Source organism: Rhodnius prolixus, unplaced genomic scaffold (assembly GCF_049639745.1).
Source record: "Rhodnius prolixus isolate KJV_2025 unplaced genomic scaffold, Rpr scaffold_11, whole genome shotgun sequence".
Taxonomy (NCBI): domain Eukaryota; kingdom Metazoa; phylum Arthropoda; class Insecta; order Hemiptera; family Reduviidae; genus Rhodnius; species Rhodnius prolixus.
Window position 1 is genome coordinate 7343970 of NW_027411625.1, and position 27615 is coordinate 7371584.

At 32.9% G+C, this 27615-nt stretch overlaps 1 protein-coding gene across 1 annotated transcript; it reads right to left on the reverse strand.

Annotated features, from left to right (window-relative positions):
• Positions 1-1921: 1921 nt before the first annotated feature.
• On the reverse strand, positions 1922-26873 carry Duba (Deubiquitinating enzyme A). The gene is made up of 10 exons (XM_074138014.1): positions 26602-26873; positions 25324-25484; positions 15915-16095; positions 15451-15606; positions 15215-15371; positions 14554-14765; positions 12129-12254; positions 9332-9500; positions 7300-8334; positions 1922-7091 (listed from the first exon to the last, which is right to left on the reverse strand). The coding sequence occupies exons 1-9, from the start codon at positions 26716-26718 to the stop codon at positions 8186-8188; spliced, it is 1428 nt and encodes a 475-aa protein (XP_073994115.1). The 5' UTR covers positions 26719-26873; the 3' UTR covers positions 1922-7091; positions 7300-8185.
• Positions 26874-27615: the final 742 nt, after the last annotated feature.

Sequence of the window (27615 nt, forward strand, 5' to 3'; positions counted from 1 at the left end):
CTGGGATCTCCGCTTGGGAATCCAGTACGCCGACCACTGAGCTAATCGCTTCCAATCGGTTTAATATCTCAAGAAATAAATATATAAGCAACATTACAAATATAAAGAAAATCAGTTGATCAAAAGTGCCACATGGCCAGCTAAATGAATTTTTTACCTATTTTTACCGACTCCTAAGTAAGAGGAAGTATTGTGATCATGTCAAATTTTCGAAATCTAGTTTTCTTCTTTTAATATTAGTTTTAAGGCCCCCTTTAAATTAAAAATTTGTTAGTGTATTTCTTGTGTATGTTAAAAAGATGATCTTAAAAGCAAGAGTTGGTATTCGGTTCAAATATAAAGGTATTAGCCGAAATCCTTCAACCGAAAGTGCGACTTTGCCGAAGCCATTTTCATCAGTTTTTGAATATTTGAAATTTAAAAAAAAAAAAAAAATGAATAAGCAACTCAGTTGCATAAAATTTCTCTTCACTACCATTCATAATTATAAGTAAACGTATATGAAAACATTTAAATATCCATAACTGCCTAGATGAAGACATCATATTTGTCGAAAGTTGGCCGGTAAAATTATGTTTATTTACAAAAATTTTATTTTAACCGAACCTCAGCACATTAAAGAATTAATCCATAATCACTAACAAACATTAAATATTAAACATGTTGCTACACCTTCATTAGCATTTATTAGAAGACTATTCAATTCAATTGTGAACTAATTGTGCTTTTCATCCATTTCAGTTCTGATTTCCATAGGACATCTCGCTGTCCTACTTTGCTCTATCCAGCACACAAGATGAAGACATCATGTTGCCTGCCTCCAGCCTACTGAATGAGTTCTACTTTTCGGCTAATTCTTTTATTTATTCTATCAGACCTAGTTTTCTCCTCGATAAGTTAAGGGAACCTCATCTCGGTCTCTATTTAGGTAAACTGTTTTTAAAACGGTAATTTTCACTGATTGTCTACTTCTCTATTACCAACAATGATGTTGGTAAGTTTGTAGCTAAGCTTGGTTTGTCAGCTCTGTATAGGAGAGTGGTATAGACTTAGCACTTTCTGAACTACACTGCCAACTCATGGTTAAGAGGGGTTCCCGATTTTAAATCAGCCACTGAATCCTGAAGCTGTTTTTCTGAATTCAGTACTTAAGCGCATTGGAATCGCAATTAATTGAAAAAAATTATTTGTTTTACTTATGATTTTTGCGAGATCTGCAGCTGCCAAAGCATCCCTCGCCATATATAAATATGGTGCTATACCTTCATATATACATATTATTATATATACATATATAATATTTAATTTATATATATTATAAATATAAATAATCCCATAAAATGGGGCTACCAATTATTTTATAATAGCAAAACTTACTCGAGTGTCTGGAAATATGAAATATAAGATTTCCATTTCGTCATGATTTATTTAATTATTTTTACATACATTTGTGCAAATCACATATATTGCACATTAAAAATAATAATAATTAAAATAATAAATGATTAAGCACAAAATTTGTTTAAAAAGCTAATACTTTTTTTTTAAGCTACATGACAGAACATAAAATATAAATTAGTAAATTCTATTTATTTTTAAATATCTCACCTTATTTTATAAACTCTATTTTTTAATAGATTTTGTATTTTTTTTTATTTGCCATAACAAAAAAAATAATGTTTTTAACATGTTTAACACTCACTTTCACTGTAACTTTAAAAAGCAAAGAATTAACATGCAATGCTGTGAGAGAAGAACAAACTGATAATACACTTTTTATATACAAATTTAGTAGTTATTGATGATTAGAAAATATGATAAAAAGTTTAAAAGTTGATCAAACAAACCAATAAATATCTTTTATTCTTTTGCAATAAACTCGGTTTCACTAAATTATTAATCTAAAATATTCCTACCCACCATTTTGAAAATCTGCAAATCTGAAGTTCAAATAATTTACAAAATTTCACATATAGATCACAAAGTTCTTAACAGAATACACTGGGGAAACTATTTATATGTATATTTATATAATGTAGATCTTTAATTAAACCAAGTTGCGAATAGTTTACAAATTATTCTGTATTTCAATTTCAGAAAATCATAACGATTTCTCTTGCAATTTCCTTTACTCTGTTTTAATAAAATACCTCTTACCACTAATGTTAATGCTTGGCTAGGACTGGAAATAGACTCTATGCTTAGCAATCAGTTAACTACAGTTACGTTCTTCTAGTGATGACTACATTAAGTAGTCAAACATTTTTCGGTTAACTGTTAAGCCAACTTATCAGAAAATGGATGTGAGGTCTTGGTTAGCAATAGAAAAGAGATACAACAGAGTCGAACAAGCTTAACCTCACACATTCTTGGTGGCATAACTTTCACTTCCAACATCTTAAGTATGCAGTGTAAACTTTGAGACATCTATCCTCCGACATTATATTTTTTTTCATGATTTCGATTTAATGGTAAACACTCAAGCCCAGTGAATTTTTATACCATCATTTGATATCACAGATATTAAACCTAAAACCTACTAGGGTAGATTTTAGATTCTAGCACTACCATTAGAATTTAATAACATTCTTTCAGATAACACTGACGCCTATTGCACCGGCAAAAGTTTTGACGAATCGGATTTCTGAGGCGGTTACTTTACACTAATGACCGATTAGCTGAACTAGCTGAGAACGATTATTCAATTGGACCAAAAATGGTAAATAAATTTCCACAAAACCATCTTAATAAACGACTCTCCAAATAATGTAATAAATATTTAACTTAGTAAAGGAAGTTAATGAATGATTTCATTAGCTTCGATCAAATCTTCCATCAGAAATCGACACTATAATTTAACCATCTCAATAGTATTTTGAAAAAATGAAACATACCACTACCTAAAAAGATGGTCATCTACGAGAAATGATTAACCAACCGCTAGACTACTTCATTTATTCTTTCATTCTATTTTGCCAAAAGTAAACTACATTTTAACATAAAAGTTTTGTTCATTTTTTTGGGAGGACTGACTCATTAATCCATAGGGAAGAAAGATCATTGCCAAATTCAGACACATTTTTTGATTTTGTTTAACTGCCAAGTTTTCGACATAGGACTTAGCTCTAGGTTTTAGGAAATTTTACAAAAGTAATTTGAATCTCCATGAAAGAAGTAGCTTCACTGTTAAATTAGATTCAAATGACAGTTAAACTAAATTTTCTGTTATAATCATTATTACTAATCGGTGCAATTTTGAGGTTCCCTTCTGTACTTGGCTTTAAATTTCAGTAATTTCAGTGTTTTAATATTTATTTCAATTTTTCCCACTTCAATAACTACTTACATCAAAGGTACTAGCGTATCTAGTGATTGGTTCACCAGACACATTTTTGTCTGATTTTTGAGTTGCCAGGCATACTGCTAATACACGACAATGCCAAGTAATGTAATCCATTGAAAGGAAAGGTAAGAAATACTGAGAAATCAAATAAAGCACCCCAAACATTTGTTTTGTTAAGGTTACTGGATTTCTTCGCAATGATAATGCGATTGAACTTAAACTTCTATCTAACCAAAGCACACTTGAAAAGGCTTAATTTGAAACACAGCTCAATGTGTGATATTGTGGGAGATGGTAGGTGATGGATGATCATTTAACTCTAACTCTTCTCATGCAAATATATATATGAATATATACTCCTTAATAAAAAATTACAATTTAAAAGTATAAGAGTTGATTAAGCGACAAAAACTACACAAATCAGCAAGAACGTACTAACATTTCATTCATCATCTAGTAATTTCAGCCACAACTCGATTTAGTTCGATGTGTCATATTAAAACTTTATAACGACTATATCATTCAAGTATTGATATTGTTTAAAAATTAATAGATGTCATAGACCCTTATGCTGGACATTTGGTTCATAACATTTTTTTTGTTAAAAATATGGTAAAATGTGCGTTACCAACTTCATAAATAGGCACATTATTTTAAATCTAACCCAAATTATCCTTCTGATTAATCTTGATTATGCCCTTTATTCTAAATAATATCACATACACACGCAAAAATAAAATAGCACTGTCGAAATTTGAATTATGGAGTTAAAACAAAATTTTAGTCTTGAATTCGCCTTACAGAAGAATACGAGTGCACAAACTGCACACAGTTAATAATAAATAAATTACTACTTGTAATAATAATTCAATTGTAAACTATAATTAAATTTAGTCCCTTTAACTGAGTATATGTTTTATAATCAAATAATTTAGTAAGTAAAGTACTTTAATGATAATTGCAATACTAAAAATATACATATCTCTAATTTTATTTACGTATATACAACATTCTGGGGAGATGATCTAGATTAAGAATATAATTGGTGAAAACTATATTAAAATTCAATATTAACAAACTAGATTAATTATATATTATTTTTAACACAACTACAAGAAATGAACTAACAATCAATTTAATCGAAGAATGAACTTGAACAGATTTATGTTTACTTCCTACTGTTGCACTAAACTTGCACTTACTAAAATCAGTGTACAAAAAAATATATATATGTATATCGATAATGTATATTGGTGTAACCACTATTTTATGATTATTTTTTTTTTAAAATAATTAATGCCAGAAGGAAGAAAGAAAAATGCCAAATTCTGTGATTTTTATTTTTATTTTTGCCGAGCTTTCGACCGAGGGACTAGGTCATATTCAGGGCTTACGTTATTGACAATTACAATATTTTTTTACGTTGTAAACTATTAGAATTGTCAATACCAAAAGCCCTGAAGATAAAAGACCTAGACCCTCAGTGTAAAACTCGGCAAAAATTAAAATATAAATACTGATATTTGCATTATTCTATCTTCCTTTTGGATTAATGAATCAGTCACCAAAGACGATGAATTAACGTCATAATAATTATTTTTTTATTAGCATTTTATTAGAACCCTGTTCATGAATATTCATGAACACCTATTACAATCGATCAAAATTAATTGGGTCTACATTTCACTGAACAAATATAGGTAAAAATGGCCAGTTCAAGAGTCTGAGGTATCTAATAGTTACATTCTAAACAAACAATATCAATGTAAATGTATTGCTGTATAAGTACTTACATAATTCTTTTTTTCTTTTAAATTATTTAAGGGGCGTCAACATCTAAAGTTATTCTCACCCGGAGTTTTCTTCAGTGCACGGCAGTCCGGCAGGCCACCGGACAGTGCGCTGTAAGAAGCTTATACGAAATAAAAATACAAGAGTCAACAGTTGGATTCAAACCCGGGATCTCCGCAAGGGGATCTAATACGCTAAACGCATAGCTAATCCCTTCCCTACTTCAATTGTTATAAAATTTGAATAAGACTCACAAGCTTTTTCGATCGTTTCTACCTGGCTGAAATTACGAACTGATGAATGAAATGACAGTTACTGGTTGATTTGTGTATCTTGTCGATTAATCAACCCCTACACTTAACTTTTTAAACTGTATGTTTTCGATAAGATTCCCGTTTGGATAATTTTTTGTAGTCTGTGTTACTTGACTGGAAAAAATTATGTATCTAATTATAAATAAATATTTGTATATCGAGATTAGTTAGGCTGTTTATGCCGAGATAGGAGATATGTTTTTATTAACTTTGGGTTCTAGACGACCACACACACATCTGACATCAGAATAATAAATCCAATCGATTTTTTTATATACGTTCAAATGAAAGTAATGGATAAATAATTCTTTATCATTTAAAAATAATCGATAATGCCGTTTTCCAAAAAAAATCAAAAACATTAAAAGTTAAATTTATTATGTTAATTATGTTTTTAAAAGTTGCTCATATGGCTTACAGATTTTCTTAACATTTGAAATAAGCAATACTTTCATTATAACTTGATGTGATGTAGTGGCGGAACTAGCACTAGAGATATTTTAAAATAATGCTTAGAGTTGCTGTTCTAAAGAACTCCGTAAAAACAATTTTTGGGGGAAAAAGTTTCGGATACAAATGGAAGGTATTTGTATGTAAACAGTAATTTTGTATGAGAAATAAAACTCGAATGCAGTACTTCCTCTTAAGGAATAAATGAAAATAAACTGCATTCACAATACTTCTCTCTAAAAAGCAAACAGAAATTAAATTGCGAATACGACACGATTTCAACACTTCTTCCAGTCAAACTTTATCTAAATCGGGTGAAAATTTACAGCAATGTTTAGCATTATTTTATAGGGGGGTCTCACTTACTTGGGGCTAATCTCCCTCCGGAACTATGTATCGCGTCGAAACCCCCAATAGCTGTATCTACATAAAATTTCAATTTGAATAACACCTCATTCATTAAAATCGGTTCACGTGTCGATAGTTTAAAACGATTGCAATACTTCCTCTTAGTTGGTGTTTGAGTAGGACGGCATTTTAATTAATATTAATCGAAATGAAGCCTTCGAGGATAAAAAGGTTAATTTATCCTCCCAAATTTTATCAAAATTGTGCGAAAATATATAGATTTTAGTAATAATAGTTTGAGAGGGGCCTTATATACGTGTGGCTAACTCCTACTACATGTAAAGCACATCTAGATGAAATTCCGAATCAAATAACACCTCATTCATGAAAATCGGTCCACTCGTTAAGGCGTTACGTTGTTTACAAAAAGGTAACAAAAAACAACTTTTGAAAAGCCGTGTTTACTAATTTTTGGCAACTTTCTTCTTGAAAGCTATTAAATTCACTTACGAGGGTACGACCTATTTTTTTTAAGGAAAATTTTTAAAGAGAAAATTTGTCAAAGTTGGATGTTTTTCAACGTTACGCCTTTTCCAGTGTAGTTTCTGTTGGCCAACCCTTATAGTTAGTGAGAAGTCGGGATCTAGGGTGCGATGGAGCTTTGAGCCTAAACTCGGAGTGTTTTCCTCTCCCAGGGAAGATTCAGGCTTCACATTCTATATCTTAAAACCGATCGAGACTAGAATTAAGTCATACTGCAACCTAAGAGAGGTAGTCTTATCACGTACCTAGAATCAGTAGTGAATGCTGATAAAAATCTGCAGCAGATGGATGGCATGGTTGTGCTGAAAATAAAAAAGTGAATTTAAAAAAAAAACAAGTATTAATTCTGTAGATGTAAACTACTTGACTTAATAATTGCTTTAAGAAGAAGCAGTAGAACTCTTAAAAATGAAATTTTACTGCTATAATTTTTTTTTTTTTTTTAGGTATTTTAGGTATTATTATATTTTTAGGTATAAGGGTAATATGCCATGACAGTGAAGCCCTTACATTCTGGAGACTCCACCGGTGGTGGCTTTAGAGATACGTTAGAGTTGTGGTCGAAATAGTTTGTGATTGGCATGCAAAACACTAATTACCTGTGAACAAATTAAAAAAACAAGAAAGTGAAAAAATAAGATTAAATTATAGTTGTGAGGAACCCTTGCTAGTTCGCTACACTAACAGTATTGCAACTCCTAAATCCTGATCAGCTGATAGACAAACGGTAATGATATATAAGAATTCTTTTTCACTGTTATTGTAAACGCAAAAATAAACTGTTCTAGTTCTTTTGTGAAATTATGTTTTAAATTTTTTATTTTGGTTTCCTAATCCAGAATAACATAAATAAAATAAAAAAATACAATAGCTTTGAATAAATTTTTAAATGAATTTGGCAACTTTTAAACAATTATCCGAAAATAATAGCAAATTTAATAAATCAAGAATGGAGCAGTTGGCCGCTCAACGGCATGGCATGTTTTTTGGATGCACCACTCTGATGAACAGTTCGCCAGCAAATATCGCACCCCTTTTCTTTTTACAATTGGCTAATAAACTATACTATATTACAATTTTTTGTCATGATTCTATTTAGCTTTGTTTTCTTTGAATTTGCAATGATTACCAATTCTTTACTACATTATAATAATTTTAAAATGTACATAATTTTGTTTTGGAAATTTTGAACTCTTGGAAAGTTTTAGGAAAATTTAAATACATTCATTTTTGGGCAAAACATTTTCTTTAAAAATATTTGTTTCAAAATAAGATTTATCATTTGAACAAAAATGCTTCAAATAGCGAAAAAGGTTTCTCATGTGAGGCACATAGGTCTAATGTCTGCTCACGGATTTGGTGTCCTACTGTTAGGAGCAGACAATGAATACGCTAGTTATCTAGAAGTTGATGGTTGCTCATGGTCATCGTCTGTGCCACAATTACTTCGTGATTTATTCATTTTCTTCAAATTGTCCAAATATTCTTGTTGAGATTCAGCCAAAACTTGGGCCAAAATTCCAGCATCTTCCCACTCGCTTAATCCTGAAAAGAAATCATGGTGATCAAATACAGAGAATGCATCATATTTATCCATTCAAGCATCAATAATACGAAAAAGACAAATATTAAAACAAATCCGGAAAACAGTATCACATCAATAAATAAATCAATAAACTTAGTTTGAGGTGCTGAAGATAATAAAATAATTCCATATTATTATGATGCGGATCATAATTAACCACAATCTCACTAAACTATTTTGCAAAATGAAGATTTTGGGGTATATAGTCCTAAACGTGACAATAATGGACTAATCACTTTTCAGTTGCAACAAATTATACAAACTATCAATAGCACAGGTCGATCGGCCTGTAGAGCTAAAACAACATTGGTAGTTGAGAGAAAAGAAGCGGGTTTACTTCATGGAATATAATTAAGATATCCGAAGTTGGATTTTGGAACTATCTTTACTGCCTTACTTTAAAGTTCTGATAAATGATAAAGTAATTAATAAATAAAATAAAACCTAATTAAATAAAGTTCTAATAAACCAAAAAAAAAATTTATCTTATTTTAAATTAATTAAATTTATTTTGCGTTACTTCTGGGCTATTCCCCTTAAGTGTATTACATGTATAATTAGAAATTGTGTTGACCATGAACTTTTTTCAGAGACAGGGAAAAAAGAAAAATGAGAAATTCCCATAACAAAGCAGACTTATTGCTCCACTAAGAAGAGAAAAAAGGTGATACATATTGTATTCAAAGATCAAATTATTATTATTATTTTTTCTAATTGTTTAATGATACACTGGCAACTAAAGGTGTCAATAATTTTAAAATGTCAAAACATCAATAATATAGGTCGATCTATTGATGTATTTTTCCAGCCCTCATTAAAAATTGGTTTTAATTTCATACCAAATTCACTAAAAATAAATACTTTTTGCTGCTTTTATGCGCATAAAAGGTTTATAAAAATTACTATATATAAAAGAAAAGTAACTATTTAATACGCAAATAATCACTAATTTCATACCAAACATCTGTGGCGGTAAGAAGCTGAAAATCCCACCAGATTCTATTGGCCTGCTAGTGTTTTTATTCTCTTCGCAAGATTTTGGGGTAGACGTATTGGTGGGTATAGAATTTACTTTTTCAATATTATGGTCTTGATGGTGGGTACTTGAAGTTCCGGTTTCTTCCTTCTATAAGTTAACAAATATATAGGTATATTTTAAAACTACGACATGTTAACAGTAGAAAATGAAAAATAGAGTGAAAACGAGTTCATGAAGCACCGTTGATAGTTCTGTAACATAAAGAATATTCTAGATGGCAAGTGTGTTTGCTATAAAACTGAAGAATTGGGTTACTCGATTGAAGGTAGGTGTCAGGTAGGTATCGAATATTAAATATTCTAATATTCACACCACTGTTAAAAGTGCACAATATTAACTAAATAATTAATTAATCAATGAGTCAAAATAATCATTTTAGCACATTACTTCCGGAATTAAAAAAGAAAGTCTTTAATATTTATTAACATTTACTGACTATTTCTATCCACTTTACTGCACTCTTCTCTAATTAAACAAATTAATACAATTAAACACGAATAAATAAAAATTAATATTTTACTACATCCATTCACATGTTAAACTTACAATAAGAAAAATTAAAACAAAAAGAAGATTGCGGAGTCATAATGATTGTTATCCAAAGTTTACAAACACCTATAAAGGAACAGCTTCCCTCCTTGCCTTGACTAGAATTAAGAATGACATAATCCTCCTATATTCCGAGAAAATTATAATAGCTATGGTTGAATTTTGGATTTGGCCCTTATATTAACCTTGTGACAACAAATGGTTGCATTCGCAATGTTAAGTCGGATAATATAGTAATTTCATTCTACTTAGCATCACTATTTTTTATGATTTGTTAAGTTTCAAGAGGATTGCTGAGTCATAGTTCACTTATAGTCTCTAGTTTATTACAGGAAAACAAATATATAATTAAATAATGGTATGGATGTATGGTCAAATATGCCTTACGGGAATTTTTCACTCTCAATCCTCCGCTCCCTCCAGATGACCCAACCATAACAATCTTCCACACCTAAACATTGCTACCAAGGACTTAAAATCCGATCTTTAAAATTTCGTCAGAAGTTCCTGTTTGGCTTCATGGCTCACTCGTGCTTTTGTATCACACGACCACAAATGTACGAGGGTCGTTTGAAAAGTCCGTGCAAAGTCAGAGAGATAGCACCACTGGCGCGTATCGAGGTTATGTTTAGTTAGTAGCATCTCTTGGAAGAACACACACCAAGTTTCAGCCAGATCGGTCTATTTCTTTGTGTTTGGCATTCGTTTGAATCGAGGAAGTCGAGTGATTTTCAAAAAATGAACGAAAAAGAATTTCGTGTGTTGATTAAACACTACTTTATGAAAGGCAAAACGCCTCAGGAGACTAAAGAGAAGCTTGATAAACATTATGGTGGCTCTGCACCTTCGATTAGAACAGTTTATAAGTGGTTTCAAAATTTTCGGAGTGGCCATATGGGCACAAGTGACGCTGAACGTTCTGGACGCCCTGTTGAGGTTACTACTCCAGAAATCATTAATAAAATCCATGATATGGTGATGGATGACAGAAGAGTGAAGATGCGTGAGATTGCTAGTGCTGTGGGCATCTTGAATGAACGGGTACATAATATTTTGCATCAACATTTGGACATGACAAAGCTATCCGCAAGATGGGTGCCGCAATTGCTCACGCTTGACCAAAAACGAAATCGTGTGAAGTGTTGCAAGGACGGTTTTGCAGCTGTTCCAGAAGAATCCGCAGGACTTTAAGCGTCGTTTCGTCACTGTGGATGAAACATGGATACATCACTACACTCCTGAGACCAAAGAACAATCTAAGCAATGGGTTACCAAGGGGGAATCTGCGCCAAAAAAGGCGAAGACCGTTCCTTCGGCCGGAAAGATTATGGCGACTGTCTTTTGGGATTCGCAAGGAATAATCCTCATCGACTATCTGGAAAAGGGTAAAACTATTACAGGTGCATATTATTCATCGTTATTGGACCGTTTGAAAACCGAGCTGCAAGAAAAACGCCCACGATTGGCCCACAAAAAAGTCCTTTTCCATCACGACAACGCACCAGCTCACACCTCAGCAGTTGTGGTCGCAAAATTAATGGAAATAGGGTTCCAACTCGTTTCACATCCCTCCTATTCTCCAGACTTGGCTCCCTCGGACTACTATTTGTTCCCCAATATGAAGAAATGGCTGGCGGGAAAAAGATTTTATTCAAACGAGGAGGTGACTGCAGAAACGAATGGCTATTTTTCAGACTTGGACAAATCCTATTATTCGGAAGGGATCAACAAACTAGAGCAGCGTTGGACGAAGTGTATAAGCCTAAAAGGAGACGGAGACTATGTTGAAAAATAAAAAAGGTTTACCCCAAAAAATTAAGTAGTTTTTATTTTTGCACGGACTTTTCAAACGACCCTCGTATTGGCTCTCTAGCTTCCAAGCCGCTTATCCAGCAGCAATCAAAATTTTGCTAACATATTCGATACTTTTCCTTGCAGGTACATAGATATAGACCGCCTACTTGTCCGAAAAGATAAGCTTCTGTGCAACGGTCAGTGAGCATCTATTTTTCACTGCTATCCGAGGCACGATCCAAAGATAACTTCACTTCATTCTGTGATCGGGATTCCAGAAACTCAAAATACCGAAGCCCCATTTAATTTGTCTCAGTATTCTTTTTTAATTATATGTAACAAAAAAGTAAAAAAACCAATAATGCACATTACCATGGCTTTTTCTCGTTTTTCATTATCTCGCAAAAATTGCAAGTAACTATCTCGCGCCACCTGTTCTTCAATGGCTTCATTGGTGGCTTCCCAATCAGTAGCTCTTAATTTATCTTCTAACATGGCCTGGACAAATAAATAAAATAAAAATAAAACAATCTGCAGTGAACACTCAAATAACACTTTCTTACTACAATTTTTATAATTTTAACTGAAAAATTTTAAGCGGTGGATATAATTTAAGAACTTACTACCATCATACAGGACAACATACTCTTTCAATCAAATTTTCTGGAAATATCTTTAAGAATAAAAGATATTTTATTGTACTTTTATAAAATTAGCACTTAATGTTTAAATACAACGTTAGGGTAGTTTTCGGGAAAATTGCTAAAGAAAAGTACACTGTAAAGTTTTCCTAATTTTTGTAGAAAATGTTTCACCTAAAAGTAATTATAAAGATACTACATGTAAGAGGTTTAAAATTCTTTTAAAATCGTGAATGCTGTAACATGCAATAAAGACAATAACAATACTAAACCCGGAAACAGTATCAGACGTAGCGTCAAAACACAAATCAAATACAAACACGTGTTTCCTGCTATTCGTGTTTTTCTTTCTCAGTGCGATAATAATTAATAATTTCCCCTGAACGAGTTCTTATATGTTTGAATAGTTGTTATAACATTAAATTTTTACTAAGTTCAGTACAATAATTAATAATTTCCCCTGAACGAGTTCTTATATGTTTGAATAGTTGTTATAACATTAAATTTTTACTAAGTTCAGTACTCCTAAACTAACTGATCTACTATTCCACACCAAGAGTACGGGATATACAGAGGATCAGTTGGTACGCGAAAATAATCTATACAACAATAAAAATGTAAATGTTCGTTTTTTCAAAATCTTAAATCTCCGAAAGTTCTTCACCGATGCTTTGAAATTTTGAAATGAAAACACCAGCGTTATCTATTTGACGTAAAAACAACAAACGCCATACTAAATATTTTACGATTCCTTTTCAATGTTTCCGATTTCACTGTTAAATTGAATGTTCATAGATTTCAATGTGCCTTGAATCCATCGGCTGTAACGTTTCTTCACGTTATGTCTAAATGATGCGTTTGCGAAAACACTGCTGTATTCGGAAGGGCCTACGTATTACACATGAAATGCGAGTAGAAAATCATTTGAACGACGCAAACGAGAAATGCGAGTCGACGGACAATCTGAGATATTTAAATAAACTACGATAGGCAGACTGTATACTGTGCATCCCAATCAAGATGAATGCTTCTTTCTTAGCATGCTGTTGGTAAATGTGCCCGGTCCAACATCTTTCAATTGAGAATTGTCAATGGCATTACCACATACTACTTTCCGCAATTCATGTCAAGCACTGAATTTGTTGGAGAACGACTGACACTGGGATGTTTAAATTAATGCAACTCGCCACCACCATTGTTTGCAATCATATTGACCGCCCACTCTCCTTCATCTTCAACAAAGTTTTATGAGAATAAAAATCGCACGTGGCTGAAGATATGTCCGAATACGCAAGAAAAATTCAAATATGAACATGGATTTTACAGCTGAAATCTACAGCGAAGCGTTGATAATGATGGAAGATTTGTGCTTAGAAATCGCGAAAAAAGTTCTCAATCATTCGGAAATTCTATTACCGAATCGATCTGCTGTTGCTTCGTTTGTTGTAGAATTTCGACGTGAACAAAATTACAACACGGGTGATCTTTTGTCGTATCTGCAATCAAATATTCCTCAGCTAACGCTTGAGCAAAAAGGCATTTACGACCAAAGATTGCAAACTGTCAATAACGCGACTGGAGAAATATTCTTCTTAGATGCGCCATGAGAAACTGGTAAAACGTTTCTTATTAGATTGATTCTGACAATTCGATCTCAGAATGACTAGCCTTAGATCTTGCGTCGTCCGGAATAGATCCACTTAACCAGACTAAGCGTGGCCTGATTCAGCTAGTAAGAAATTAAAAATTCAAAAAAAAGTTATTCAAATTTTTTAAAATGTTATTAATTTTTCTCTCATCTTGAGAATTTATATCACTTAAAAACAATTGGGTCAATTTGGCCTGTGGCACTGACGAGGTTGACATCATGTAAGAGTGACCGCGGTAATCTCTGGGCTACCACGGGACTTGGCCAGCTTGGAGAGGTCTCCAACAGAAATCGTCTACATTGTGGCAGTACTGTTTTTCCTTTTATTTTTTGAAAATAGCTATTTTACTTTCATTTTATGTTGTAATTTTCTTTTAATTCTATTTTCTAATAAACTTTCCTTTTGTTTACCTTTTTCTTTAATTTTCTTTATCGCATTGACTTTATAAAAGTAAAAACTCAAATTCGTCATAATCGCAATTCGAGAAAAAAGTAAATAAATACTTACCTGCTCTAAATGGAGCTCTTCGCTCTGGCGAATAGCATCATTCATTAAGGATTTATCGGCTGCACCAGGACTGAATGATGGAAGACCCAAGCCGACTCCTATTGTAGCCTTATGTGGATCTACAATGCTGTTGTAATGGCTATTCCGTTGGTAGGACAGTCTTATGGGTTCATTATCAGACTTATGAACTCCGTGAAAAATATTGATAGGATCTGAAAAAATTAATATCTTGAAATGTTCGTAAAATTCAGGCATAGCAGAGGTTCCGTTCGAGACTCCAGCTTTAAATCATCTTAAAAGGTACACAAATTTTACAGTCCATTCAGATTAAACCATATCAACAAGATTTTGAGTTGCCTACCAGAAAATTAAAGTAGCAGATGGTGAGTGCTTTAAAATATTAGCTTCAACTTCTCTTTGTAGGGAACGTAACAATAACATCAAATTTAATATTAACACAATAACGAATTTTTTCCTTCATTTGCCTTGCAATTATACAATCATAATTTCAATTAAATTTAAATAAATGAAAAGCTGTGAATATATGATTAATTTAAAGTACTGTGCTGGGCATAGCAAATTTCAACTTGGCATGAAATAAACAATTTTTTTTTCAAATGTCATAAATGCATGAAAGGGTTCAATATACAATAATTTTTACCTTTGCCGTAGCAAAAAACTTCAATGGTGCGATTGTATAGTTCGCTTATAGCCTGCATTTCAATGTGGTTGCCATGAGTGCAATCTAATCTTTTCCTATTGACGTATGTGTTAAAATCTTCTGTAACGTATTGCTTAAAATAATCACTGTTAAGTGCCTGAAATAAACAGAAAAGTGCCAAATTATTTATTCATTTAAATTAATATCAGTTTATTAAAACAGAAATTAACGCTTACAATATAATCCATGCAGTGTTTACGGACGACACCATGCATTTCCTGGTCACCGTAGACCTGATCAGCGACCGCTCGAAATAGGCAAGCTCCGTCTTCGCCCATTTTCTTAACCAAAAATCCTCTTTTGCGCATCTTCTTTTCAAAAAGCTTATCCTCCTGTATTTAATAATAATAATAACAACAATAAAGTATTTATTCACAATAAAAACAGTAACAAAAATTAACTTTAAAACATAAATACAACAAACTAAAGGCTACAAAAGTTAGGTTGTAGCCTACTATCACTGAGTAGTGCATATAAGAAACAAAATTAACGTAATTAATAATGTGTATGATGAACTACAATTTGAACAGAGACTTAAATAAAAAAGTAATTTTACGTATAAAATATTCCAATTTCCTTCACACATTTAAAAAGAAAGGTAGAAATATATACATAAAAAAAAGTCATTTGAACAAAGTACCTCGATCCATTGTGCCTCTGTTCTTTTGGACTTATATGAATTATCGTATTCGTCGCCGCTGTTATATCCAACATGGTCGGAGCTAGATGGCCCAGCTATTGGGCTGGACGTTCCCGCGCAGTGGCTTGGAGAACCAGAATTAACTCTCTCCCTATGGTGCTGAAGTTTACCTCGACTTGTCCTTCGAAAAAAAAAAAAATTATACAAGTGCAAAGAGAAAGACTTGAACAAAAATTGGAGGGGTGATGCAAGACAGAAATTGAAAATATTAATGATAAGCTTACTCATCTTTGAAGTTGTTTTCTTTTTGATTATGATAACGATTATTACGATTCTTTTTACCCATCTTGAGACTTTCAATACTTTCTCAGTGTAGGAATTGGAATTCAATTCGAGCGCGTTTGAAAGTAACGTTTACGTCTATGGCGGAGGTTACACACTGAGTACTTGATTACAAAAATGTATTGTTATTCAATATAACAATCAAAATTTGATGTTAGATTTTTGTGGAATATTTGAAACGTAATCAGAATTTTAATTAATACAGAAAATTGCATGAAAAATAAGGGATTTCTCAATTGGAAAACGATAGGATGAAATTCTGTAAAGCTTTTTTTTTCAACCAAACGAAAGATACAATTACTTGAATTATAAAAATAATTGAAAAGATGATTTTTTTTAATGAAAAATTATTTGATAAAGTATTTGATAAAAGAATGACCAAAAATTATGCGTGGATAGAGAAGTTGATTAACAAGTTCATCTTGTTCAGTCGTAAGTTCAATTTGATTAGAGTACCAATAATATTTTTACACATTACACGAGAAACGTTTCAACGTCTTTACTCGTGTAAGGACAGAAATAGCGTAAAATAAATTTTCAATAAAATTATTATTTGGGTAGTGAAAATTATTTATAAGGATATGCATAAAATAGGAGGTACATTCATTACTTCTTTTTAGAGCTGATGTGACATGTTTGTGCATTTACTTTTTCATTTTAAAATTATTCATTTAATTTAGAATACAACCTAATTACTTTTATAATGAGACCGTTTCTAAGAATATGTTTACAAAACAATTTTGGCACCATTAGCAAAAAATTAATTTCAATAAATAATTACATTCAACTTTTGACTAAATGAGGTTCTCGGAAGGCTTCAAGACAGTAGAAGAGATGAGAGATTGGGTTTTCAGCGCTAATACGAGGTGTAGTGTCTAAATAAATCTAGAAACCTACGAAAACTGACCTAAAGCTACACGTTTTCAGAAACATTTTCTCAACGAACCATAAGTAAGAAAATAGACAAGTCAGAAAAGGTGCACTAATAGTCGTCCCAAATTGCGGCGGGTAGGCAATTTAGTCATTTCCACAGTATTGCACTAATCTCAACTTTCGTCCAATTTTAAGAATTGAGATTTATATTTAGAATCAGTGCAACACTTGAAATCATATTTTTATTCCAGTTGTAGAGTTAAGCCATTTATTCTTGAATTAGAATTACATTTTATTAGTGTAAAATATATATAATATTGTTTAAAACACGAACACATCTTAACAAAATAAATGTAAATTAAAAAATAATCATAATCAGAGCTTTTTGCTTCATGCAAGCTCACATAAGATATAATAATAATTATTATTATCATCATCATGACGGACCAAATAGTTCGACTAATTTCATCATATGGTTGCCCTCAATGACGAGCGCTATTAATAAAAGCTTTTATCCTAATAAAACGCAGACGTTTTATTTTATAATAAAATACATTTACAAAACCTAATACGAGGCCAGGATTGAAAAAGACTTTATATACATTATAAATATGAATCATAATATAAAATAAGATGGCTTATTAAAAAATGACATCATTTTATAAACGTGGACTGTAAAAATAATTATCGTCAATCTAAGTACCACAAATATAATCCATTAGAAACTGTTTGAGTTTAATTGCAGTATATAACTATTCGAAAATAACTTCTTCATATTTTCAGGGGACTGTACCCCTTCATAAGGGATTAGAGTTAGATGATGATCCTGACGGTCCGTAATGACATATCTATCGCTGTTCAATACTCTCTTAATTACATATGGCCCTCGATATTTGGGGAGAAGTTTCTAGTTTTCCTAGGGGTAACGTTGACATTTCTAACCATAACCTAAACATAATAACTAATTTTATATTTGGTAGGTTGTTTATGTTGGTGATCGCAATAAATTTTAAATAGCAATAGATAGCAATTACTAGCTTATTAATAGCTTTTCGTCTGAGTTGCTGTAATCGCGATTGCCTCGATCATTAGTTAAGACCATTTGTAATCATCTATAAATGAACGTTTTGGCCTACCCCAAATAACAATTTTGCCGGAGTGCAACCAATGGTTCTATTAATGCTACTATTTATGGCAAATTCCACATCAGAAAGGACTATATCCTATTTATTAAGATCAGCAGATAGTTTTGAGAAAACAGGGGTCAAAGAGCGATTTATTCGCTCAAACTGGCCATTCGCAAGAGGGGTACTTGTAGCGATTAAAGAATACTGAATATTTAATTCCTTTACAAATATACTAAATGCATAAGAATTAAATCCCGATCCACGACCAGAAATAATTTTACTTGGCTCACTGTAACATTTAAAATAATTTTTTAGGCGTTTGATAACTTCTCTTGAGCTCGCTGGTGCACGCATATAATTTAACAAATTTAGTAAGACCATAAATAATTTCAAAAATATATTTACACCTAAGGCTGAATTTTTCTATAGTCCATACATTTTTCTATGTGTATACATTGAAAAGGCACATCACCTTAATCTGTACTATGGACCGAGGTGCCACAGTAGCCGAGCGGTTAAAGGCGAGACCTGCAAAGCTAATATGTATTGTGTCACTGGGTTCTATTCCCGGTCTAGACATTGGATTTTATTTAACGTTTATTATGAGAACTTGGTAGTAAAGTATGTTTGCTAATCGCTTACGTCCTCGACACCTGATTTGGTAGTTGGACGCAAAGCCCGCGTGAAAAAAAAAAAATTAGGCATTACTTACTTTACTATGCAACCGTCCTGCTACATGACTTGCTGTCAATGAATGTGTAATTCATTTGAGACCATTACTTATATATATATAAACTTTTTAATTTTGTTTGTCACGTCCGGAAAGCATTAAGTGCGCTACACATATTCTATTGTTTTATTTATACTCTGATGACTCATACCTTCCTTATATATTCGACATCGACATAGGAACATAAAATAATAATTTGTTACTGTTTTTGCGATATAATAACCCATTACTGAGTTCAAAGTTCTTATCTTCTTATATCTGTAATTTACTTTTTGTCCGAACAATATGTTCGTCCAAATCTTGCGATACTGTTAAATTCCTTTCTAAATTGTTTTCAGCTATAATCAAAACGTTAAATAGCCGACTAAGCACGTCTGCTTGCTTCATACGATTTCCTATGCAACGTTCCAACTAGTAATCATAATTCCGTAGGACTACGACCTCTGAGAATCCGCGATTTACCTCTTTTCTTTCGAAGGCTAATTTAATACTATTTTGAACGGAATATCCTGTATTACACCCAGTGAATATATAATTGCTAACGCCTCCAACTCGTAACTGTGACATTTCGATTTATCTAATTTGCTCTTTTACTACAATAAGCCACCGGATGAAATTAGCCGTCTCTTTGCTTCTGTATCAACCAAAAAGAACTAGCATCTTAGAGCAATTCCGTTTCCGACTTAGCGGAATAAATACATAAAATTGGGGTGCTCGTTAAAATCTTTTACGAATTGGCCGAAGGGCATTCGAGTACATTCGAACTGACGCATGAATGTGGTGAACGAAGTAAACAGTATTAAACTTTTAACTTGATATGGCGAAACCATCTTTTAGGTCTAAACGAGAAAAAAATGTTTTACCTTCTAACGAGTCCACAAGATCACCAATATGGGGGATTGGGAAATGGTCTCTCATTGTTATTTTATTTAACACTCTGTAATCTACAGCCATTCTTAATTTACCGCATTTCTTCCGAACTAATACCAAAGGGCTGCAATACTGTGCCATGCTGGCCTGATTAATTCCCTAAAAAGTAAATCATTAATAATTTCCCTGACAGCTTTTCTATCACTGAAAAATAACCTAATGGGGTTAAAACAAAAAAGTTCATGGAAAGGTTTAATCATAATTTCAAGTTCTAAACTTGTTTCAGGATTAACTGGCGAAATAAGTTTAGGATTTACATTTACCATAATTTTACAGTATCACAATATTTCTGAACAATACATTCATTTTGTACGATAACTTGCTTACCAAAAGTTAAACAAAATTGTTCGTTAGTATCAAAGCAATCCTAGTTTTTTGTATTTTCGGGTACCACGAAGAACCTTACCTTAACCGCAATACATTGTACAATATTACAAAGTCTCTAATTTACCAAGAATCTGAACCTCAGATCTGCTGACTCCTTGTAATTTTAAATTAGACTCCCACAATTGAATTAGGGGACATAGAACACCCTTAGTAATGAGAATCGGTTTCCAGAATCTAAAATAGCTGAAACAGAAAAATATAAGAATGGGATGGATACCTCAAAAATGTAACTGTCAACAGTTCCCTCAATAAAACTAATTGGCTTTGCTAGAGGTGTCGATCTTCTGTTATATTATATGAACCACATATAACAACTTCCTTTTTCTCTTTTGGGTTTCCTGCAATCTATTGCTTTATGCCCAGCATTGCCACAATTTTGAATAAGCTGTTGTTTTACAACAAATTTCTTCTTCTTTTCCACCTTGACACCTTCACTTTTTCATCCACAGCAAGCTTTTCTTGAATTCCTTCAAGTTCCTAGCTCCATACAAAATTATCTTATTTTGAGGAAAATCAGGAATTCCACTTATAATATAATGCATCAATGAGGAATCATCAATAAGAGTTATGGACAGAGCTCATTTCAACATAACACTCAAACATTTCTGTATACTCCAATTTCCTAACAGCTAAGTTTTCATGGACTTCCGCACGATAGACTTTTTTGATAATTCGGTCAATACTTCTTTAAAGCTTATCCAGTTTGCTAAAGCTTATTCACTATTATTAAACTTTAAGGCCAGTCCTGCCTATGACTTTTTGTAGCAAATATTAATTTTTAGACCACTCCATTTAAATAATAATGCATTTTCTTTGGAATACCTTACTTATTCTTCCACAGATTCTTAAAATTCTTCTACATTCTTAGAAGTGAATGAAACTTTGTCTTGCTTCACCTCATTGTTACCATTCGTACCCCTCTAGCTGCAAGCTACATCACTATCATCTTTAATCTTTTCGATTTCCACGATAACTCCTTCAATTACATTAACATCACTTCCATGAACTTTATCACCTTCAAACAATTCTAGATTGGTCAAAAATAACTGCAACTTAAAGGATAACCAAATCATTCTTTCTTTTACGATTTAAGGCATGACAACATCTGAGGTTATTGGCGCCCAGAGCTTTTTTCAGTGCACTGTCAACCTCCGGACAGTGTTATTTCGTTAGAAACCACGCTGTCCATCGCTGGACAATGAGCAGTAAGAAGCCCCAAATAATTTTTATTTTAAGTTTTTTTTAAACTATATTTTTCTAAGTTCCTCTCTTAATAAAGAAATATTTAAAGTACCTACTTGCAGTGTTCAAATCAGTAATTTAGTTATCTTCATTCATTTTATAATTTTTAGTTTTTACGAGGTGTGGCTATTAAATAACGAGACTGATGTTGCTACAGAAGAACTATGCATGCGCAAAATCCTAACGACCGACAGCTGTGCAGCATAAAGCCTTCTCTTTAGATTGCAGCGTCTCACGTGTTTGTAGAGAAATCTGTCTGACCGGAACCGTCGTTTGTGTAAGAGGTGTTAGTTTCGTTTTGCCGAAAACATGATACTACACATGTAGTAGAGCAACGAATTGTCGTGAAATTTCACATGAAACTTGGTAAAACCGATACTGAAACTTATCTTCTATTAAAAGAAGTTTATGTTAATCACGTGCGCGAGTTTTTGAGTGGTTCAAGCGTTTCCAAGATGGCCGAGAAGACGTCGGAGATGATGACCGCCCAGGTTGCCCTTCCACGTCCAAAACGGATGAAAATATCGATTATAATTAATCAACATTACTACCGTGAGGTACTTGCTTAACTCCATGCAAGGGTAAGGAAAAAAAGACCCGATTTGTGAAAGAACAAGTCATGGGTTCTCCATCAAGACAACGCGCCTGCTCACACTGCATCTGTCAAGACGTTTCTAGCCAAGTACAACATCCCAGTTTTAGGCCATCCGCCTGACCTGGCCCCATGTTACGAGGGGGTACCCAAAAATAACCGGAATTGCGTTGCCGCGCATGGAGCTTATGTAGTACGCATTTCTGCCGCTAGACGTGTATAGCGCAATTCCTTGCCAGTTCAGTCCTGCCTGTGTTGTCTGCCTGGCTTGTTCTGTTCATCTGCAGTGACTGTTTTTACCAGCGCTGTTTTGTTCTTTTTTCGTTTTTTATGATGGCAAGTTTAAGTGAACAACGTGCAGCTCTGAAATTTTGTTTTCTACTCGGCAAAAATGCTGCTGAAAGTGTTTTAATGTTGAAAACAGCTTACAAAGATGACGCTATGGGAAAAACTCAAGTATACGAGTGGTTTACTCGGTTTAAAAATGTCGTCAAGTCAAGTCAAACATCAAAACAATGCTGATTTGCTTTTTTGATGCCAAAGGCGTAGTCCATTCAGAGTTTGTCCCCCCAGGTCAGACCGTCAATCAAACCTTGTATTTGGAAGTTTTGAAAAGATTGCGCAATAGTGTTCGCCAAAAAAGACCCGATTTGTGGCAAACAGGAGACTGGTTCTTCCACCACGACAATGCACCTGCACACACAGCCATCTCTGTTACACAGTTTTTGGCTAAAAATGGCATGGTTCCGCTGCCCCACGCACCTTACTCGCCTGACCTGGCTCCGTGCGACTTTTTCTTATTTCCACGCATGAAAAAGGGCATGAAAGGTCACCGATTTGACAACATTGAAGAGGTCAAGAAAAAAACGAAGAAGGAGCTGTCAGCCATTTCTAAAGATGACTACAAAAAATGTTTCGAACAGTGAAAGCACCGGTGGAACAAATGTATTAGTTGTAATGGAGAGTATTTTGAAGGGGATAAGGTTGTTCTGTAAAAAATTTGTAAATAAATAGCTTTTAAAAAATAATTCCGGTTTTTTTTGGGTACCCCCTCGTACTTTTATCTGTTCCCCAAAATCAAATCTGCATTAAAAGGAACACGATTTCAGTCTGTTGAAGCTGTAAAAGAAAAAGCGGCACGCGTCGAGCAGGAGCTCACAGAAAAAGACTTCCAGCACTGTTCCGAACAATGGTAAATCCGCATGGAGCGTTATAGGGATAGGGAAGGGGTGTATATTGAAGGTATAATAACTAAATATGTAAAAATTTAAAATAAAATGTTTTATAGGAATAGTCTCGTTATTTAATAGCCACACCTCGTATTTTAGACTAAATAATAAAATCAAGAAAATAAAAGAAGAATTCTTTTAGAAAGAAGAATATAGGATTCCCTAGGAACTTGTTAATTAAAATAATCCTTTATAGTAAAAATATGAGTATTAAAACAAGTCATACTTTTATCAAGAAAAGATAAAAACTTAATCAAGAAAATATTATAGATGAATAAACAAAAAACATAACAGTCATAAGAAAAAACACGAATCTATATTCAAAATAAAACTCTAGTCCTGAATAATTTATAACATTCCTAAAACTAACACTTGACAATTTTTCTTGTAACAACTTCAAACTTGAGGGCTTATCCCACTTTTGAAAAACTGTAGTATATATATACATATATATATATTTATATTGTTTATAGAAAAAGAAAGAACACTTCTTCACCAAACAATTGTTTATTTAAAAATAATCATAATCAGGGCTTGTTGCTACGTGCAAGCACACAACTTAATACATCGTAATAATAATAGCGGACCAAATAGATCGACTGATAGTAAATTGATTACTACAATAGAAAAATTTATTATTTTATTTATTGAGAGATGAGAGCCAACCCTAAAGCATCCTGTGAGCGCCACTACATATAAATATAGGCTCTGCCAATATTTATATTAAAATATATAGGATTCCCTAGGAACTTGTTAATTAAAATAATCATTTATAGTAAAAATATGAGTATTAAAACAAGTAATACTTTATTTTCGTTCCTCCATTTCCATCAAGATTACCATTCGCTAATCTTTATTTGATTTTTGTTTTGTTTATAGTAATATCATTCTCTAAACTAATAAATATTTAAAGGTCATTTTTATTTGCAATAAAGCCATATCTTATCGGCATTCATCAAAAGAGCGCTTTTAGAATTACTTTATAAGTAGATTTTCTTTTGTATAACATATTAACTTTTTTTTTTAACAAAAAATGAAATGCTAGACGAAAATAAATCTGGCTACCACCTAATGTTAACAATCAGCATCCAGAAATATACTAACTAAATTTGTTAATTAACGTAAATTGTTCAGGTTATAAATTTAACGGTAATGAAAACAGTTACACTCCCATATTAAACAAATTCAATCTTTGGCTTTTTTATTTATTTATCTATTTATTTAAAGAGCGACAACATCTGTTATTGGCACTGCCGGCCTCCGTACAGTGTTCTCTCGTTCCAGACAACACTGTTTATCAGTGGACAGTTAGCCGTAAGAAGCTCCTAGGAAAAGAAAATGTAAGGGCCAGCAGCTGGATTCGAACCCGTATTGCTAACCACTCAGCTAATCCCGTCCCTCAATTCTGTTATAATAATTTTGCAAATGTGGTTAGATCCTCATTGCTTGATAGTATCGTTGACTTTATCCATCACCGCTCGCATGTTTATCGTATTCCTGACCGGTTTCGAATCCATCATCAAAAGCAGTTTAATCAGTTTAGCAAAGTAGATTTTGACTTAACTTATGTTTCCGTCTCGCACTACATTTGGCCTTAATTTTAAACAACAGAATTGAGTACATTGAAGTATTTTCCTTGAAAAGCTTTGAAAAATAACATTTCGTTTCAGCTACGAGCTACAAGGAAGAGGCGATGCAAGGGAAGTAGAGGAACTAAATAATAACCAGAACAACTAAACAATGTTAGATCAAATAGCGGCAGTTTTTTGCATTGACTTTTTACTCATTGAAGTTAATGATTTTGTAGTTAAAGTTGCTAGAGAAGTTTATGCGTTTCATCGTACCGAAAAAGTGCTTGAATTTGTTGAAAAAAGTTGAAATTTGACTAAAAATGCTATATACGGCTTTACACCAATCAGTCAATTATTGTATATTATTTTACATTTTACTATCAAACCTTAGAGGTGAAGCTTTATGTCGTCGTTTGCTATGGCTGGGTCCAGATTCAATTGAATCAAATTCTTCAAATGAGTGATGAGGAGAATGGATCTCTTCACGGCCATTCACTGGCCATATTTGTGGTGATCCTAAACGTTCTTCTCTCACGGAATTGCCGATCTGTAAGTGAAATAAAAATAGATACGAAGAAAAAATAAACAATTAAATAAAAATAATTTATAATCAAAAAATGGTTACGACTAAACCACTGGCCAGGGGAACAATGGGCATTTTGCATTGCCTGCGTACCTTCCCCTTTTTGGGTGGAACCACCCTTCTAATACAAAGCACTAGCCAACTTTGCGTAGTGTACTGACTAGTTCTTTAGGGATTGGAACAACCCTTTCCTGGATGTTACAGCTACGAAACACTTTTTTCTAAGAACGTTCTAAGGATCTCTCAAATTTTGAATGCTAAAGCCAAATTGAACCAATAAAATATAAAACAAGACAGTAGTCAGAATTTGAATGATATTTAAATAACGATTTAATAAAAGCAGCACATCCAAAGGTAAAGAAAACTTTACCCGCCTATTTTTCCAGACGGGGCTCAAGTACAACTACCAATTAGGAATCATGGGCGGGGGCGGGAGCACAAAATTTACTAGAAACAATTTTTCCTAAAATATAAAAAGTAGTCATACGCGGGATTCGAACTAACACTTACAAAGCCACTTTCATGACCACTAGACCAACACCGGACCGGTTTCATCCGTCGATAGAGGTATTTATCAGTTTGGTGTACTTATTTTGTCTTCACTTACGTTACCATATCGCACAGCACTTGCTGACTCCACATTTTTACTAATAACTACACAACCAACATATTCAGCAGTTTCAATGAAACAAACTGATGTAGTGAAGTAAACAATGTGTAGACAAAACTATACAAGTAAAGTCAATAAGGGCTCAAACGAACTGCAAGCCCGCATATATAGACATATTTTTGTACGTATGTATCCATGTACCATATATGAAGAGCAAAAGTGTCCAAATTAGCAATAAAAAATCAACTATTGAAATATATACAAAACAATTACTAATCACACAAATAGAGTAATCTCTCATAAACTGTTCTAATAATGAAATGTCAATATTTTTTCCACAGATTACATTTACTAATCCATAGCAATGCTGAAATAAATAATCATTACAAATAATATAATTTAAACATCTAATAAAAAATCAATACATATGTTCATACGTTAACCACTATTTAAAAATTACAATTCATATACCTGGTTAAGCGAAGCCCCCAATGGTATCGGTAAATTATGTGAATTAGAATGTTGAGGTTCTGCAGTATCAACCTCTTGTTTTCCTTGAATATTTTTCTTCTTGGACAGGATAGTCATTTTAATATATTTTTCACTTTTAAAACTTATTCAAAACATAGATAAACGAATTTTTAAAAAAACATTTTTCCATTACAGAAAAAAGTGCCCTGCCACTGATTCTACGCTAACTACACTCACTAATGCTAACACTAAGTTCTCAAACTAAGAATAATAGCAACGACCAGCTGGTAACAAACAGTGTTGTATTTACTAAAATTAATAAAACCAAATGTCTAAAAACGCAAACGTTTTTAAATACAATTCTCAAGAAAATGTATTAGAAGAACTGTTCTTTAAATGTTTAATTCTTATACTAACTGTTAATGGTCTTTGATATATGCAGGTATACTATAAAAAAAACAAATTGTGGGGGGTTCAAGATCCAGATCTTCCAGACTTAATTTTCTTGAATCCAGAATTAATTTTCTTGAAAGTAATCCCTAAAGTGAAAGAATCTGAGTTGACAGCACACAAAAATTTCATACTAAATCTGGACAGCACACTCACATAATTATCTCTCACCGCAATTTATGTAATTAAATTTTATTGGAATATGTGCTGGAAAAAAAAATAGTTGCTACAATATTTTACACGTTAAATACAATGTAACGGCAGTTTTAAAGGAAACCTTACGTCTCAACTCTCCCAAACTTCTTTCCAAGTGCATCCTTCAATCTGCAATAACCAGACAGAAGCAATCATCAGATGGCCACTTAGCTTTGAAAAATTACCACAGTAAATTTGGGCGAGTATCTACTGGATAAACGTTCGCACCCTCTGGCCTGGTGGTTGCGCCCTTACTCCTGCGACACATCCATTCATGTACGAATAATTTTTTAATGACGTTAAAAGGTTTAGGGGCTCTTTTAGGGTTAGAGACCTTTTCAAGGGCCAAGCGATTGGCCGCCTATTATC